Below are 18,218 nucleotides of genomic sequence, written 5' to 3'. Positions count from 1 at the left end.
CTACTGCTAAGCATTACCGGAATAATTGCAATACTCAACTGACTTTGATGAAATTAGATTCTTTCCCCTCAAGCCATAATAAGAAGTTCTTCATAGAAAAGCAGAGAAGAGACCCCAGGATACTCCCACTTACAGAACTAAAATCAAATCCTTCTTGAGTTTCTCTTGTGTGCCTGTCAGGTCAGGGCTGGAAAGAGATCACCACTATATTCAAACTCACACTGAAAGTGTCAATGGGCAGACAAAACAAAACAAAACAAAACAAAACAAAACCAACAAACCCACCACTCACTCTTCTTCTGTGTCAGGCAATGCTGAAATGATAGATCTCCAGAGAAGAAAACACCCTCATTGCCTGTCCACTCTGTTTTACATAGTTCTGAAGTCTGAATAATTCAGATAAGCATCTGGTTTTTAGTCCAGATCTTACTCAAACTCTATTTCTTTGGAGATTCACCTGTCCTAAGAAGGATCAATACAAACAAATGAAATCAAGCACAAAAATAGTCATTAAGAAAATTAGGACCTGATTCTTCAGTATCCAGCTAAGACAGCTAACTGTCCACAGTCTGACACAAGCCTGCATAAAATGGTTTACATAGGAAGGAGAATAAGGTTACCTGAGTAATCACTTCTATTTCCATAAATGAATGCAAAGTGGATGCGAATAGGGGTGAATATGAATTCTGCTTTGCCACATTCAGATGTGCAGGTGATGCTACTGCAGATGTGCAGGCTGCTACTCAAGGAACTAAGCACATTTCCATGCTCAAAAGAAAATTTGTGTTACAGAAATAATTTACATTGATGTTAGTCAGGTACAGGGAAGAATAGTGTATTTTGGCTCTGAACACGGGGCTAAATGAACTTATACTGAACATCAGCATATTAAGGGATTTTCAGTTTTGACCACTACCAGAAAACACAAGTTTTTTTGCTGTTGCATATTTCATTTGGGCTAGCAGATTGGTTTGTTTATTTTAAACAAACAGACAAATTGCTTGGGGTTTGTTACAATTTTCACTTAGAGAAGGTTAGAAAGAAAGCAGCTTCCATTTTAGAATAAAGTAAATGGAAAATTGCTTCACAGGTTGAGACTGCAAGGGATGAGAGAAGAGCATCATCTATAGCTTACTTGTCCCCCATACATTTTCTATTATCCATCTTACAGAAGAATAATCTTAATGCTTCTCACAATACAAAGGTGAATGTCAGAGGTAATGAGATTTTTGTTATGCAGGCAATCTGCTGTGCCCATATGTGCAGTGAGGCCCTGGTTTGAGAACTACTGGCCCCAGCACTGGAACAAACAACCCACCATTAGCATGGCTGGAGTCCATTCCTGGCTGTCCCACAGACTCATTTTGTGACTTAGGAGAGTTTTCAAGCCAGTGCTGAACAAGGTAGTTCCTAAGATAGAAGAAATTCAGCAGCTGCCCAGGTTAAAAAGTACAGGGATATTACAAAAGTGGCTCTGTTTCTGGAAATAGTGCAGGAGGTGTTAGACACTACCACAAGTATCACTTGCCTATGCATGCCAAAGTGCTTTGAGGTCTTTCACATTGTCCTGCCTTAAATTTCCAGAGGGATTCCATAAAATCTAGTTTTCTAATGTTTTTGCTAAGTGTTTCAAGATTTCCCCTCAAAAAGCACCACAGAAAGAAAAATGCAATCAGAAGTAATTTAGGCATTCTGAAGAATAAATAAATCTGAGATCACCAAAGAGTAGATAAGTAGCGATGAGCATTATAACAGTATGAAAATACTGAGCTCCTATTAGCAGGCGAGAGCAGCATGTGCAGCTGAACCTGTGTGTAGCAGGCTCTCTAGCAATCCCTAAGGAGAGGATGAAATGCCACGGTGTGTGGTGGGGGTTAGACTAATATCCCAGGATACACATCTAGAGATGATGCTTTAATCCTTCCTTCTTTATGCTGAAGTCTAGATTTACCATACCATACCCCAAGGCAATCCCTTCTCTCCCCAGCTTTTTTGAAACTCAAATTGATGAAGACAGCTGTCTTGTCAAAAACCATTGCCAAATTTTGATAAGAAATTGCATATGTTTGACTTCAGATTTCTAAACATCACATAACCGTTCCCGTTGTGCTTTGATGCTGGCTTAACTTCAGAAGATAAATATTAATATTTAATACATTTTAATATGTAAGTTTTCAAATGTCAGAATCTAAGGCAGGCTGAAAGGAACTTCAGATATCTAGTTCCCACAACTGCTGGAATCAAATGTGAGTCCTCTTTTAGCAAGATGTGTCAATTTTTGCACATATTAAGCCACAAAACACCAATTATATCCCTAAAAAATAGTCCAAGTGCTATTTCACAGCTGATGGCTGGTGATAATTACTTGGGCTTAATATTTACCCTACATAAGAAATTATCTAACCTTTCTTCCTCTTGGTTATTTTCCACACTTGTTATGAAGACTTGATGAACTCATCATCCTTGTCCCCAGGAGAGAGGGAGGCTCAGCTGCTCTGAAACATGAAAAGGAAAATGTTGTGTTTGATTTTTTCTGTTTTTTATTAAAACAAAACCAAAAAAAACCACAAAAAAAAATCCAACAACAACAACAACAAAGTTAACTTCTGATTTTGGTAGATTTTCAAATTATCCTGTCACTTTTATTCCACATACTTAATGCATACAGGGCATGGGAACATCTACTTGGTAAATAACCAATCATTGACTAAAACACACCAATTTAAAATGTACTTATGGAAGGTTTAAGGCCAGAATTTATGATAATGATGTGTGAGAGCACAAATTAATTCAAAGTGTAAATGAAACAACTTGTTTCAAGTGCAAACACTGAACCCTTCTTTATTTTTTTTTTTGTCTTTGAAATTCTAACCACCTCATATGTAAATAAGCCAACAAACAAACAAACAGAATTCTGATAATTCTCCATAATTCATTTTAATTATTTACTGTGTTTAGAGCAAACACAGCATTGCTATTTTAGGGTGAGAATTGTCAAAAATAAATATTTCAGGATCTCAAAGTCACAGGTTTTCAATAGATCTTGTATTCCCATTGCACCTAGAGTCAAAAAGGTCATATTCACCAACTTGAGTATATGTCAAAATGCATTATCCAGCCACTTGTTTCTCATTTGTGAGCACTAGACCAAATTCATTGTGTCAAACACACTCTAAAATTTTCCATTGTAGTGGCTGGAGGCCCATCCATGAGGATTCCAAACACAAGCATTAACATCATATACTACTGGTCTTTATGCCCGTATCATATTTTATTTCATAAAGTCTATGTATGAACACAGAATGAGCCTTAAAGCTTAAGTAAGATCCAAAAACCTCATTTGTTTCCCAGAATCACAGATGGTTCCCCTCCTTGGCTTTTTTAGTTAATCTGGAAACATCTTCATCTCTCTCCAAACCCTAAAAGCACCCTGATTCCTCTCCATAAGTGATTTATGCTCCTGAGCATCTGCCAGACAGTGACAATGCACACAGCCCTTCCTGAAGGTCTCTTCTCAGGACCGACACAACATTTAGCAACAGTTAATCTAATTCTGATTCAGTGCAAAAACAGTCAGAACTTTGTATAAACATTTTTACAAGAAAAAAAACAGCAGGGACAGAAAGTATAAACCTCAGCTCTGTGACTAATTCCTGTTCAAGCCACAAGAAGCACATCATGGTGCTAAACAGAACTGATGAGATAAAGTACAGATTTAAGTCTGTAACTGAATGTGAATGATCCAAAATTTTGGGCTATTTATTCTCGTTATGTGGCAAATATGCCAATTTTTAATCCTATCTAGGACAGGTAAACTAGAGCTGAATAAAACACAGACAGGGTTATTCATTTACATTATTAATTACATTTCACTAGTATTTCTGTTTGTTTTCAAGAATACATTGCTGTTTCAAGGACATTTGCTACTGGAATTATTTTTGTATTTTATCCAATGGAAAATACCAGAGTTCATCTCACAGCTTATTTGCAATGCAGGTAGATCTCTTTTCACCAGTCAGCCATCATCCCACTTTCTATAGTTACTAACATTCATAAATTGTTGCAGCAAAATACGAAGGACAGGCATGAGACCTTCATTACATCAGGTGACCTGCTATCATATCAACACAACATAGTATACATTGAACAGAGTTTATAATAAAACCACCTTAGTATCAGGTAATGACACACTTAAGTAATTCTATCATCTTTTCTCAGCTAGCCAGCCCACCTGTTGATGCCTGGCGTCAGCAAAGTACTGCACTCTATAAAGCCTAATTTTCATTGGATTTCCCTTATTCCACGTCTTTCTAACACAAAGAGGTTTCTTCTGCTTGACACAAAAATGTGTTTGTTTTCTGTGTGATCACAGAACATAGCCGTGAGCACTGGCTCAGTGGAGAGACTGGCTAATGGAGAAAGCACTGCTGGAGAAGAGACATCAGCCAGCAAGGAAGAAGAAAAGAAAACAGGATTTGTCAAGTTTGGATGGGTGAAGGGTGTGCTGGTGAGAAACCTATCTGCGTTTTCAAAACATAAAATAAAACAAAATGTAAAATTAGTTGTACACTAGCAAGCTCTTTTAAAAAGAGAGGGAGGCATACTTGTAGGATGCTTGGGGTGGTCTTAAAGAGCCTTCACTGCATACCATCACGTTTTTGATTAACACTACTTTCAGTATCACGCTAATGCAATATTATTCGTTTAAAACCTAGGTAAGGTGCATGCTCAATATCTGGGGTGTGATGCTTTTTATTCGACTTTCCTGGATTGTAGGTCAAGCAGGAATTGGTATGTATCTTATTTAATACCATTTTCAACAGTGAAAGGAATAAAGAGGATAAACTATACACGACTGTGATTAATATATAATCTGAGATGTGCATTTGCATGCTGAAATAAATAACGTTTTCAAATGCTTGCCAGGGTAAAATATGTTAATCCTCCAAACTATTGGAATTTTCCAGACTACCAGCCAAATTACTGCTTAGAGGCGTAGATCTGTTAACTGTGCATATGATCATCACATTTGAATATTTCTGAGCTTTGGTGAAATTTGTATTTAGATCCTGTAGCAGATGTAAACTTTAGGACTTAAGCCAATTTCTAATACGTGTGTACAGAATTAACCTGTAAGAGTTCACACTTCGCTTATCTGTGAATCCCAAACCTTGTCATCTGCATATTAAAAACAACACTTCTTCACACTTCTCTGCAAAGATGAAAACAGAATTGGAAGGGGGTCTCATCTTATCAGGATTTTATTTTTAACTATAGTGGAGCACTAGATACTAGTGTACTTTGAAACGCTTATTAAAACTTTGTTACCACTTTTGTTATCAAAGTACACTTCACAGCCCGCTGCATCTTTGCTTCTTTACTGTATTTTAAGTAACCCAATTCCCATATCGCACCCCTGGGAGACTGGGCCCCAGGGGGTCCGTTCAATATGTTGAGCATTCAATGCAAAAGTGTTCAAAACACAGCAAGAACCTCCTGCAATTAGAAGCAGCCCAAGAAGGTATCAGTAACTCTTGTGTGGCACAACTTCCTTTTCGTAGCTGCTGTTGTGAGGAAACACGAATTGAACCATGACAGCAGTGTCACTATGTAACAAGCTCAAAACAGGGCCTTAATTTTTGTCTAACACTGAAACATCATAAAAAGCAGCAATCCAAAGGGCTGATGGGTAAGTATTTCAGTTTGTATTCTCACAGAACGGGAATACTGAGTAGACATGAGCTGAAGGCCAAACTCTGGCTTCTGGGCCCCAACATCTTGGACAAAACTCAGTGCTAAATTCAGACTGAATGCAACCATCATTGACTGCTTTGTTATTGGCTGAACTAAACACTAAACAGAAACAACCCCAGAATTTTGCCTGACCGAGGTGTAACTTTCAGCAAAACACATTAACTTTACAGAAGTTTTGTTTGAGGAAGACTGAGCTTTAAAAAAAATAGATATGAGTGAAATACTCATTAACAATAAATAAATAAATAAATAAAAATCCAGCCACAAGGAGGAAAAAAAGCCAACACAATAAAAGTTCCAGAACTAAGCGGAAGAACTTTACCTACTTTTGCAGTGCTCCATGCATGGCTCCAGCACTGTGCCTGACAAAGGGGTGCTTGCTGACTTTATGATGCATACCAAATGAGAGCATGCAGCCCAGGGCATTCATAAGTATATGCCTTGCCATGAAAATTCTGCATCTTAATACTGCCAAGACTTTGCTCTGGGGTTTCATGCAAAATTAGTTTTTAAGGGCAGTTTAGTAACTTATTGAGATCATCAAGAAGTATTACTTTGTTTTGAGGTGTGAGAATAGCCATAGGCAAGAGTAATTCATTTTAGAACAACTTACTTAGCAGCCACACGCCTAGGTTTCAATCTAAACTTTAATCAGATTTTAGCGTTAATTTGCACCAGCATCAGTAGCAGATTTCTGCTCCCATGTTCAATTCTACCATTTTAATTCATTGATAAGATGATGCTCTTTCCTTATGGTTTATTGCCCTGCTATTGCTTTTTAAAAATGCATATCTTATTTAAGGAGGTTAGTCCTGATTCTGAAAATGAGACATCACATATTATTCGGATAAGCTCTCAGTCTGTTTTCTGAATGTCTTGCAAACAGTGAGTTTAAATCTGTAGCCAAGACTTACAGAGAACAGTGATAGAAGCTCATCATCACGATAACCTGGGGATTTCACAAAGTGGTACTACTAACATGAAAATTAAACATCAGCTCACCATCCAGGCACCATTTATATTCCCATCGTTACGGGGCCAAAGAGAGAAAACCCATTATTTCCATATCCTGGTAGGATATGGAAATATTTTGTCTTGGGCAAAAGCTCTGGAAAAACCAGGGCCCTAAGTTTATTATCAAGTAGGACAAAAGGCGCAGGCTGGTTCTGATAAGAATCAAGTCCACAACCAGCCTGGTATTTTCATGTAACATCTGGGTACTCTCCAGTCTGTGTTTGTACCTATACATAGAATGGTTAACCAAAGACACCAAGTTTATGTTAAGTGAAAATCTGGCCCCAAATATTACAGTTACATTACATTAGTTTCTATTACAACAATGTTTTGGTTGTGTCACTTCAATTATTTTATGCATTTTTCTTTTTAACTGTAAATATTTTTTTTAATTAATGTTAAAGTCTTCCCAAGCAGATACTATTCATCAGATTAGCAAAGTATCTGCCTCAAATTAACATACACATTTACAACATGACCTGTGAATTCTAATAAAAAAATCCAGAAAAACAGTCCTCAAGATGAACATGTACTTGCCAAATAATCTTGGCACAACTTTAAGAATAATGTGTCTGATGTTCCATTTAAGATTTAACAGCTGATTTATAGTCATATTCAGCTACTTCTTGAGCAAAAAATGGACATAGTTCAACAAGAGCCTTTGAAGCATGTGGTGGTAGCTGACCAAAAGAAATACTCACTTTTCTTCTTATTATTATTAATGTGGACTACATACAAAATAAGTATATGACTTGTTTTAAAATGATTCAGAAATCAGTAAGGTAGAAGTGATTTATTAGGGGCTCAAATCACTTTATATATCCTATGTTGTGCTATAAAACACGTATAGCCCTGTTTTATGTTGTTTTAAAGGACTGCAATAACAAGTCTGTAATTTAAATTCATTCATAGGTCAGATGTCCATAACGATATAGTATGAATAGAAGTTAGGAATCTGATCTAGAAACCAGGAGGTAGAAATACAGCAGATAAATCAGTGTATTTGTAGTTCTAGCTGAATGTCAGTTGAAGGATCCAAATTTCAATCTGGAGGAGCCCTGGTCAATAAATTTTGCTATAGGCAATATATATATAATAATAATAATATATCTTCAGTTCCACACTGAAGACCTCTATACTTTACAAAAACAGGAGAGCTACTGCATAAGTGCTCGTGAGTTCAGATAAAACTAAGAACCAATCCAATGTTTTCCACCAAATGATAATTGTTCCTTTTTTTCTTTTTCTTCTCTCATAGCTAGAAATGGGAATATAAGCTATAAGTTTGAGAGAAAGTATCTTATTTCTTCATCAGACTTGAAAGAAGAAAGTACTCTGCACATACAGAGCCAAACTTTTCTCCATAGTATCGGAAAGCATAGCAAAAGCAGAAGCCATATTTGTAGTTCAGGAGGTCCAGACAGGACACAAAGACATTATCTCAGTGGGTGGCGGGTCATCTAGCACTCTAACATGTAACCCCAAAGAGGCTGGGGGACCTTTATCCATACAGGTTTTTGGGATCAAAGCTATCACTGAGTTAATCCTGTGTTGGTGATAGTTCAGCTCTAGCTGAGAGGCTGAACTCCAGACCTTCAGAAATCACTTCCAGCTGATGTTTCTAGGAATCTAAATCAAACTAGACACCTAGCACAGTTTCACAAAGATAACATAAATTTTACCGTGTATCTGAAGATTGGAAACATTCTCAAATTTCAGAGTCTTACCGAAATTTAGTTCATTTGTCAGTAATATTGATCTTCAGGTGTTTGATTGTTTCCATTTAATTATATAATTTTCCAATGTCAGCTAAAAAAGGATGCTAAATTTTCAAAGATTATCCATTACAGGCTACTTGTTAAAGTGAATGACAACTAGTAACATATCTACTTTTGAATGTTGATTTTGTGTTATAGTAAAATTGTTTTTTGCAGGGAAAGAAGGAGATGGAGAGAGAGTGGTTTAGCACAGCACTTGACAGCCTAGCAAATAAGGATGTTGAGATCTTGTTTCTCTACCTGATAGATTCCTTGTCCTGGCTCACTCTGAAACTATACAGTCAATCAGTCAGTCTCCAATTCAATATTTAACTAACTGATGAAATACAGAAACATTCTTACAAAAAATCTGGTTAACCTCTTCTTCTGAACAGCCAGGATGTATATTAAAAGCACATAGAAGCATTCAGAGCAAGGAATACTTACTTGGTCATTTCACATGGCTATTGAAGAAAAATTTGAAAATCATAAAGGGGCTTCTGGCAAGGGTACTCCTATCAGAAGTCATCACTGCTTGGAGACTGATGGGAATAATTTACTATTGGCACATGGACTCCTTGGAAACATTCTGCAAATTCCAAATGGTCAACAAACCAGTTTTCCTTTTATTGCTCTGATTCTGGCCTGAAAATTCCATTTAAACAGAGAATGATTTGTAGGAATCATGGAACATGAGTAAAATATTTTATCTTCTTATTACTGACAGGTCTTGGAGTAATCATAATTCTCCTCGCCACGATGGTAACCTCAATTACTGGGTTGTCAACTTCTGCAATAGCAACTAATGGGTTTGTCCGTGGAGGTAAAATCTTTAGGGTTACTAATGCATTCAAGCTCCAAAAGATCTTTATGTATTATTTTTCATATGATGCAAACCAGAGGGATGTTAGACCAAACGATGGATCTACAGAACCTGGAGGTAACAATTCTAGACAACTCTAATCACAATTAGCAGCACATTTGAGTTGTCACTTTTCCTAAATTCCACATTTCAGTTCAGTCTCTGAAGTACATTTCAGATGTTCCTGCCAAATGCAGCATGAGGAGTGGCATCCAGCTTTTCAGTTTTTCACTCTTACCTTTCAGCAGGTCTTTCTTATTCAGAGCTTTTCAGGTTGGACATCCTTGGACAAAACAAGCATGAGGCACTCTTCCTCTTATTTTTAAGTCTGATGCAGATCAGTGGATATCTTCAATTTAATTCTTTCCAGTATAAGCCTTTATAACACCCCTTACATTTCAGCTGCCTCCTTAGAGGATGAGTAAATATCTTCACTGGAAAATTAAAGCGCACATCAGGTATTTTATCAAAAAATGTTTCAGTACATTTCAGAGCCTTAAAGTTATAACCAGACCATGCTAACCTCTGTGGAAAACAGCAAGTTCTTACTACATCATTTAAGCAGAACAGGTATTTGAATACACTTGAATATACTCTCTTTTTCGAATCTTTCAGGTCTTGGAATCATAGTTATTGCTCTGAGCGTAGTAGTAACAACTTTAACAGGTATCTCCATGTCTGCCATTTGCACTAATGGAGTAGTAAGAGGAGGTAAGTGAAAGTCATTTCATGAAAAATACAGAATTCTACAGATTTGAATTAGCAAAATTGGGGATTAGGATCTTAGAAGCAAAATAAGAATAAATAAATATATCTGGGATGATTTCTCTCAATGGAACAACAGTAATTTAAAACATTTATAGTCTTAAACATTTCTTGGCAAAAAAAAAAAAAAATCTTAAGTGAGATGAAATAATTAACTGACTAAGTAATATGCTCCATTTATGGTGACACACAAAAAAGGATTAATGACTCACTGCATTCCTCTGTGAGAACTTTAAAAATGTATCACACTATAAGATTATACATGCTAAATTGGGATGGATCTAAATAAGGTAGAACTTATCCTGAGGTGATGTTTCCTCTGCTCTGTGCAACTATGAGGGCTGCTCCAAAAGTAACTCATTCTGTTTTAATATACTTACCCACAGTGCCAGAGGCAGATGTTGGTGGTATGACAGTAGAGGATAAACCTCACCAATATTCCATTACAAACTGCTGCTGTGCAACAGATGGCAGCAGAGGGGCAGTCTGACAAAATGGTGCCTGACATGGAAGTGCATATGAAGGAAAGGTGTGGAATTGAATTCTTCCACATGGAAAAAATGGCACCCATTGAAATTCATCAGTGCTCACTGAACATATATTGAGCCTAAACACTGCAAGTGAGCACAGTGAAGTGGTGGGTGATACATTTCAGCAATGATGCCATCATAGCATCTGTGAAACAGTGGGTCACCTCTGCTGGTGCCATTTTTATAAGCATGGCATGTACTCTTGTTCATCACTGGTGAAAATGCACAGTTAATGGTGATGACTGTGTCAAAAAACAGTGTTCTGTAGGTGAGAATTTGCCCTATCAAATAGCGTTATTGTGCTCTTTGCATTTGCTGTAGTCTCCATGGAAACAAATAAATGGAAACAAATAAGAGGCATTACTTTCAGAACAACCTACACATATTATGTATTATGAAAAATTGTTTGAAGATCTAGTTTTGCAAACTAGCATGTCCTGAAGGATTACTGCAGTGGAAGGACATTCAGAATAGTCTGAAGGCAGAGTCAGTGCAAAGCACATTCCTTGTTTTTCAGAGTCCTCTATTAATCTTTATTATGTTTGTAAGGTTTAAAGTAGAGATTCCTGTGGTATTATGTGAGAAAAATAAGCAAACACCGAGCATTTAGTTGTGCTGAAATAACAGTAATTTCTGCCTGCAGGTGGAGCATATTATCTTATCTCAAGAAGTCTAGGCCCAGAGTTTGGTGGATCTATAGGACTTATCTTTGCTTTTGCAAACGCTGTGGCAGTTGCTATGTATGTAGTTGGATTTGCTGAAACAGTCGTAGAGCTTCTTAAGGTAAATATAGATGTTTTGTGTACATTGTTAAGTTGGGGCTTTTTTTTTTCTTTTTTTTCCAGTATTTCTTTAAATTGTGATACTTTTTAGCAATGTCTTTACCAGGAAAGATGCTGGTCTGCCTAACTGTGAGAGTGTGCTTCAGAATTAATTCTGTCTTATGAAAATGCCAATGATTTCTCACCAAGAGCCTCAAAAATCAGGAAAGGAGATAGATATCGATCCAGATAGTCAAATAACCCCAACTAAGTGCAAGCTGGAGCATGAAATAAGAATACTTAGTCTCACAAAGTGTTGAAACTAATTAAACTATGACAACTTGTTCCCTTTTATTTCACTTTGTTACCTAATCCCACCAGCTGGATAGAGAAAGTCTAGATTTAATAATATCTCTTACTCTTTTCAGGAGAGCGATACGATAATGGTAGATGAGTCCAATGATATCAGAATAATAGGTACCATAACTGTTGTATGTCTTCTTGGCATCTCTGTTGCTGGCATGGAATGGGAAGCAAAGGTAATGCTTTAAGAGTAAATACAAGCAAAGAATATATTAAAATACTGAGCAGGGTTAACATGTGAGGAATGCTGTACAACAGGTGGGATTTTCAAAAGCATTCCTTCAATTTATGCCTAACCTTTCTAAAAGCAATAACAGCTTAATCATTACATTCAGTGAAAACACTACTACTCTATGCTCTTCCTTGAACATTCAATTAAGAGGGGAAAGGGAAGTTTATGTTCCACAAACAGCTTGATTATATTGATTTTCATAATCCATGGCATCATTTAAAGCCTTGAGTAAGTGCCCCTTCTGCCTTTACTTTTGATGCAGTCTGACAGAATAAGAAACTGTTAGAACAGTATTTTTGTCATTGTACCCTCCAAAAATCTGCCTAGCAGGAAATCTCCATTTTCCATCCATTCCATAATCTCTGATGATTTTATCTCTGCTATTTCTTTACTTTAAAATAAAAAAATTAAAAATGGAAATACAAATGGAAATACCTCAGAATGTAGGAATCAGGTCTAGAATAGGACTCCTCTTTTCATATTTTGCTGTGACAAAATCTTAGAACTGCTTGTAAAAGAGATCAAAAAACCAATTAGATATTATAATGCTTCAAGTGACAACACATTGCAACTAAACAATTCATATAACAATATAAAAATGTCTCATACATGATATTTATGCATTAATTTTTTCACTTTCCTTTTTCCTTTAAAGAAAAAAAAAGTAAAATTAAATTACAACTATCTACTTTATAAACGCTGTTAGTAAAAACTATCTGCTGTTGTAATTAGCTGATAGCAGTTTGTTTTCTTCAGCTGTCTCGATTCCTGGTGTTTTCTAGGTCTATAGAAATTTGTAATCCACCATAGGGAACACAAACATCATTTAATCACTTACTATTTAGCCATCTCCATTGTCAATGTAAATTAAAATCATTGGGGAAATCTTTGTTTCTATTAACAGGCTCAAGTTATTCTTCTAATTGTTCTCCTTATTGCCATTGCAAACTTCTTTATTGGGACAGTTATTCCTACCAACAACGAAAAGAAGGCAAGAGGCTTTTTTAATTACCAAGGCAAGTACTGCTTGTCTATCATAGAACATTAACTTCACCCTTTGTGGTTGCATACTGAGTTGAGGACTCTACTGAAAAAGGTCACAAGATCAGGATCTTTGGCCCAAGTTTAAATAGGCTTGCAAACCAAGGGAATTTATTTCATCTTTAATTTTGAGTCTGTCTCTCTGCTGCTGAAGCTGACAGCATAGTTAGCTGCAGTTTGAGTCACATATATATCAGCAGAGCACAGACAAACCTTTACACAGAGCTAAGTGCATGTGCTGTAGTGACACTGCTGTCACTTCAATACGGAGCTGTAGCTCTGAGATGCAGACAAGCACATCCTACTGGGGATCAGACTGAGGAAATCAAATTCGCTTTGCTATGACATGAGACAGATTCAAACCCAAATGTACAGACGTGAAAGACTAGATTATTCATACCATTCATTAAGTAACTTTGGAATCAAATCCCATCAGCTTCTTTCATTTTCACCTGTATTTGCAGCATCAATATTTGCAGAAAACTTTGGACCAGATTTCAGAAGTGGAGAAGGATTTTTCTCAGTGTTTGCCATCTTTTTCCCAGCTGCCACTGGCATTCTTGCAGGAGCCAACATCTCAGGAGATCTGGAAGTACGTATTTCATTAATTTCATAATACTAGCTGTGGGCTGAAAAAAGAACAAGAAAACTAATTATGAATCAGCGCTGTATTCAGTTTTAAATTATGCCTGATTTTGGGAAGCAAAACTCTCAACTATCTGCCATGTTAATACCAGTTCACATTTTCTTTCCTAATACATTACGATTATTTACACAAATTACTGCATTCAGATTTGGGTTTCTATATAATTTAAAAGCATATTTCCATAAGCTGCAGTAATGTAGTATTAATGGACCATTTGCAGAACATTAAACAGAGAAATTGTGTGCATCTACTGGTGCACTTTTGCAAAATCTTCTATAACATCATCCCCAAAAACACACCTGTAAAGATTTGTTTGTACTCATAAGAATCAGGGGAGATTAGCTTTTTCTATTCAGGGTCATAGCAGAATAAATAGAGCATTTATTGAAAGCAAACATGTCCCAATCCCTTGTCACTACGTCTGCTCAAAAGAAAAGATGCAGGTTTACAGCTGTGACAGAAGAAAGGAGTCTGAGGAGAAAGGGAAAGGAGGTCCAAGGGCACTTAAATGTCTTGCTGTGGCTGTTCTGTCTAGTTCTCACTCCCTCTTGCAATGCAGCAGTTATATAAGATGGTACTTCCAGTATCTAAACAAACTGGTAAGTCATAGACAAGAAATTAGTTATAATTTTGAGTGCTCTCTAGTTTTAATGACTGCACAGTGAGTATAATGCAGAGTATTTATGGCCAAATACAAAAACGAACAAATTCAAAGCTCAGCAAAGCATTTTGTAAAACATCACCAGTAAATATACAGCAACACAATACTTCATAGCATTACAATAAACTAGAAATGCACCAGGGTGGGTATCCATGACCCAAGTATTGCAACCTAGTGTTTAAAATAAAATAAAATAAACAGAACACCACAAACAAGCAAGTAAACCAAAACACTAAGAGGTCAGCAAAAGGACACAACTCAAACCTAGCTTCCAGCAGCATATCCACTGATGGCTTTGGGCTTTATCACATAGACCCATTGTCCCTGATGCCATAAGGATTCAACCAAACATCTATTATTTCTGTACTGGCACAGCAGACACAAGTTCATCAGAATCCTGACATCCTTGACAGACAGTTTTGTTTCCCTCCCTTACACTGATTGTGTGCCTCATCTCCTTAGTTTCCAGAGGACTGCTTTTGAAGCCAAGCACTGAGCGAAACAGGTAGAATTGGAGCCACTAATAATAATGTTTATGAGATTCCATTTTTAATTAAAAACAAAACAAATCATTGTACTTCTGCCCCATGAGACTGAATCAGTCTCACAGTCTCCATCTTTTCAGCACACAAAAATAATTATTTTGCCATATATGGTGCTCTCTATCTATGGTGAACTCCCGAAGTAGCAGCACTTCTTTCATATGCTGTTTGAAAGAGTTTGAACAGACCAAAGGAACCAACTCTCCTGTTGGCTCCCTGCAGTTGTTCCAATCTGTCAGTAGGTAGAGGTCTATGACCAGCTCCTCCAGGCTGTAGATTCCCCACTGAGCATGTTTAGATGCATTAGACTGGTCTAATTAAATTAACCACCCTCTCCAGAAGTCTAAAGGGCAAGCTAAGAATTATTTTAAACTTAAAATTGTTAAACCAAATTTCCTGTGAACAGCTATGTACAGGCTTCTGTAGACACTACACATTCAAGTGGTGAGCTAATAGTGAGCTAATTTCTACTCATAGAAAGAGTTTGTCTTCCTAGGGACTGCAGAGGGCTTGGGAGCAGATCTTAAAATGCTAGCAACACATTAAATATGTTTAATTGTTAATAAAACTTAGAAGTTGTAAAGCAGTAAGAAGCTTAAACCCTAAGATTTAAGGTTATGGTGTTTAAGACTGCAACATAAGATTTGGCAAAAACAGTGGCACACACACCAAAACTGTATGTATTAAAGCTACCATGATATAAAGGGCTGAAGGTCTTACAGAGTTGAAATGACTTTGAAATTATTTTTCAGTTCAATAAATCCTTACCTCATTAAAATTATGTTAATTGCTAAACGCAGTTAAGTCATTCATCCCCATTTCACACAACTCACCAAATTCTTTTCCATTCAATGAGCATTGTTGTTATAACAGCAAAACAACTTGTGGTTTAAAACGTATTCCAGGCATCTACAACTAAAAAAAACTCACTGAAGAAACTTCAGAAGACAATTCACCAAGTGCTTCCTAGCAGAAACAAACATGCACTAAGTTACAATGCAGATCATTGGACTCACTCACAGTAGGGGGAGTACAGAGCACTCAGAAATGCAGAGTTAGCCCCACTCCTGCAGAATATCCTACACTATGCCGAGGGTAAGAGCACCACACCAACAACTGTTTCATGGCTATATATGCACAGGGACAGGAGATATGGGTGAGTTTCTAGGTGATAAAAATCTACCTTCTACATATCACAGTGTGATAGGACTGATGAGTATACAGAATGCAGCATGTGAACTCAGTGTTTTTTGGATCACTGCTTTATTTTAAGGATCCACAGGGTGCGATACCCAAAGGAACAATGCTGGCCATTCTGATAACAACAGTTGCTTACATAGCCGTTGCAGTATGTGCAGGTAAGCAAAGAACCTCTGTTTCATGTCTTAATTGATACAGTTAAGAAAATTTGAAAGCCCGATACGCAAAGAAGTGATTAACCTCAGCAGTGTTTAATCCTGTGGATTTACTGTGTAGAGGTGGTTGCTTTGATTTTATTGCACGTAAAAACAGTGAGTAAAAAGAAATAAACAGCAGAAACAAAAGTCAGAATACCCAAGTCAACTTTCTCCTCAGATGTTGCATTATTTAGACCTAAATTTCACCTGCAACTAAAGCTGAAACAGTAATTCTTCACTTTCCATTATAAACCTGTGTTAGTGCCCTGTTCTGTTCTGATAAGCAATAGCTTCAGAGCAATACTTTTTTTTTTTTTTTTTTTTTTTTTTTCCCCTATTTCCTTACCTATTTCTTCAGGAGATAATGCTTATTTTGGAATTCTCAGCATTGGACATACTTGAAAATTCATGTGAACTCACATTTTGGATGCTAGAGATGTAGTTATCAATATCTAACTTCATATATATATATATGTATATACATGAAAATATATATTAATATATATATATATATATTTCCATTTCTGGTAGCAAACAAAAAAAGACAGCATAAATATGCCCTTATTAAACACAGAGAACATAGACAGTTACTCCTGTTAGAAGCTTTTCTTACTGTACTAGTATGTGCAGGGCTGCAACCATTTAAATAGCTAAGGATCTGGGGCTCTAAAGTAACTGTGTGTCCTTGATAAACCAAAAGAAATATATCTAGGCCTAAGATCCTCACTGCAATGGTACTTTTGAATACTGACTCCTGGAAAAGTGGCCTCAGACTGACAATGTACTTCTTAGTTAATTTATTGTTGATCTCCAGAGCATCTGGTTCTCTACTCTTAGACAAATGCGCGTCTTCTTTAGTCAACTGGATTATTATTTTAAGAGTAACAGAAGAAAATAGCTGCCTACAAATAACATGAAAAACTGTAATACAGGGAAGTAAATTGGGCCTATCACAAAACATTACTTTTTGGGATGATGCTAAAGCAGAGATTGAACAAAATGTATGTAGACCAATAATCACAGTATGGCAAGAACATTCTTCTGTTGTCATGAGGAAGGAATGTAATGATACATCGTTGTTTCCACAGCTTCCTGTGTTGTGCGAGATGCTACTGGGAACATCAATGATACAGTTATACCCGGGATGAGCTGCAACGGATCATCTGCCTGCAACCTAGGCTATGATTTTTCCAGATGCAGAAGTCAGCCATGCGATTACGGGCTGATGAATAATTTTCAGGTTTTAATAACATATACAACCATAAGCGACTCACAAATACTTTAGTACAAACATGCAAAGATATTATTTACTGACAACTGACAGCAATAGGAAATTAACTTTTATCTAAAAAAATGAAAAAACGTAGGAGTAAAGTGAAAAGGCTGCACACTTCGTGTCAGCTTCATGGAAACTATCTGATGCCACTAGCCTTCCCAGTACTCTGGTTACATCCTAACCTCTTCTTTCAACAAGTACCATGCAGGAGTATATCCTCCAACACCTTCGAACTCAAAGCTTAGACATAACAGAGACATCTGGAACTCCTACCAGATGAGCAGTTCATCTCACTTTCCTTAAAATGGGGATATGGTTTCACCTCAGGGGTGCTGTGGATGCTTTTAAAGGGTTACACCACAATACAAAAGCCAAAGTTCAGACTTCTTCTAAAAAAGTATCTGAAATAGTCAAGTGAAAAATCAAGTGAAATGTAACGAGATATTTCTCTTAGGCCAGACAGAACACCATTTCTATTCTTCAAAACAAAGCTTAGGCAAAGGATTAAAGTAAAGCAGTTCTGCAGGACCACGACCATGGCTCCCAGATGTCTGTGCAGCCCCTCTGCTTCACAGCCACCAGAGGAGCTTACCGCCTACCTGCACTTGCTTTTCAAC

The 18,218-nt window shown here is 36.9% G+C and overlaps 1 protein-coding gene across 2 annotated transcripts in view; it reads left to right on the top strand.

Moving 5' to 3' along the window:
• The window catches only part of SLC12A1 (solute carrier family 12 member 1), a 43,162-nt gene that overhangs the window by 1,481 nt on the left and 23,463 nt on the right, over window positions 1–18,218 (top strand). The window contains exons 2-10 of one of the 2 annotated variants that reach the window (XM_072345738.1): window positions 4,373–4,507; window positions 4,716–4,791; window positions 10,003–10,098; window positions 11,326–11,465; window positions 11,872–11,982; window positions 12,943–13,054; window positions 13,544–13,671; window positions 16,202–16,286; window positions 17,414–17,565. In XM_072345738.1, coding sequence (XP_072201839.1) covers window positions 4,373–4,507; window positions 4,716–4,791; window positions 10,003–10,098; window positions 11,326–11,465; window positions 11,872–11,982; window positions 12,943–13,054; window positions 13,544–13,671; window positions 16,202–16,286; window positions 17,414–17,565 — 1,035 coding nt within the window. Of the gene's footprint in view, window positions 1–4,372; window positions 4,508–4,715; window positions 4,792–9,252; window positions 9,349–10,002; window positions 10,099–11,325; window positions 11,466–11,871; window positions 11,983–12,942; window positions 13,055–13,543; window positions 13,672–16,201; window positions 16,287–17,413; window positions 17,566–18,218 lie in introns of both variants that reach the window. The other variant, XM_072345737.1, reaches the window with a different exon arrangement.

Source organism: Excalfactoria chinensis, chromosome 10 (genome assembly GCF_039878825.1).
Source record: "Excalfactoria chinensis isolate bCotChi1 chromosome 10, bCotChi1.hap2, whole genome shotgun sequence".
Lineage (NCBI taxonomy): Eukaryota > Metazoa > Chordata > Aves > Galliformes > Phasianidae > Excalfactoria > Excalfactoria chinensis.
The sequence above is the reverse complement of the archived record's forward strand: the minus strand, read 5'-3'. Positions and strand labels throughout refer to the sequence as shown.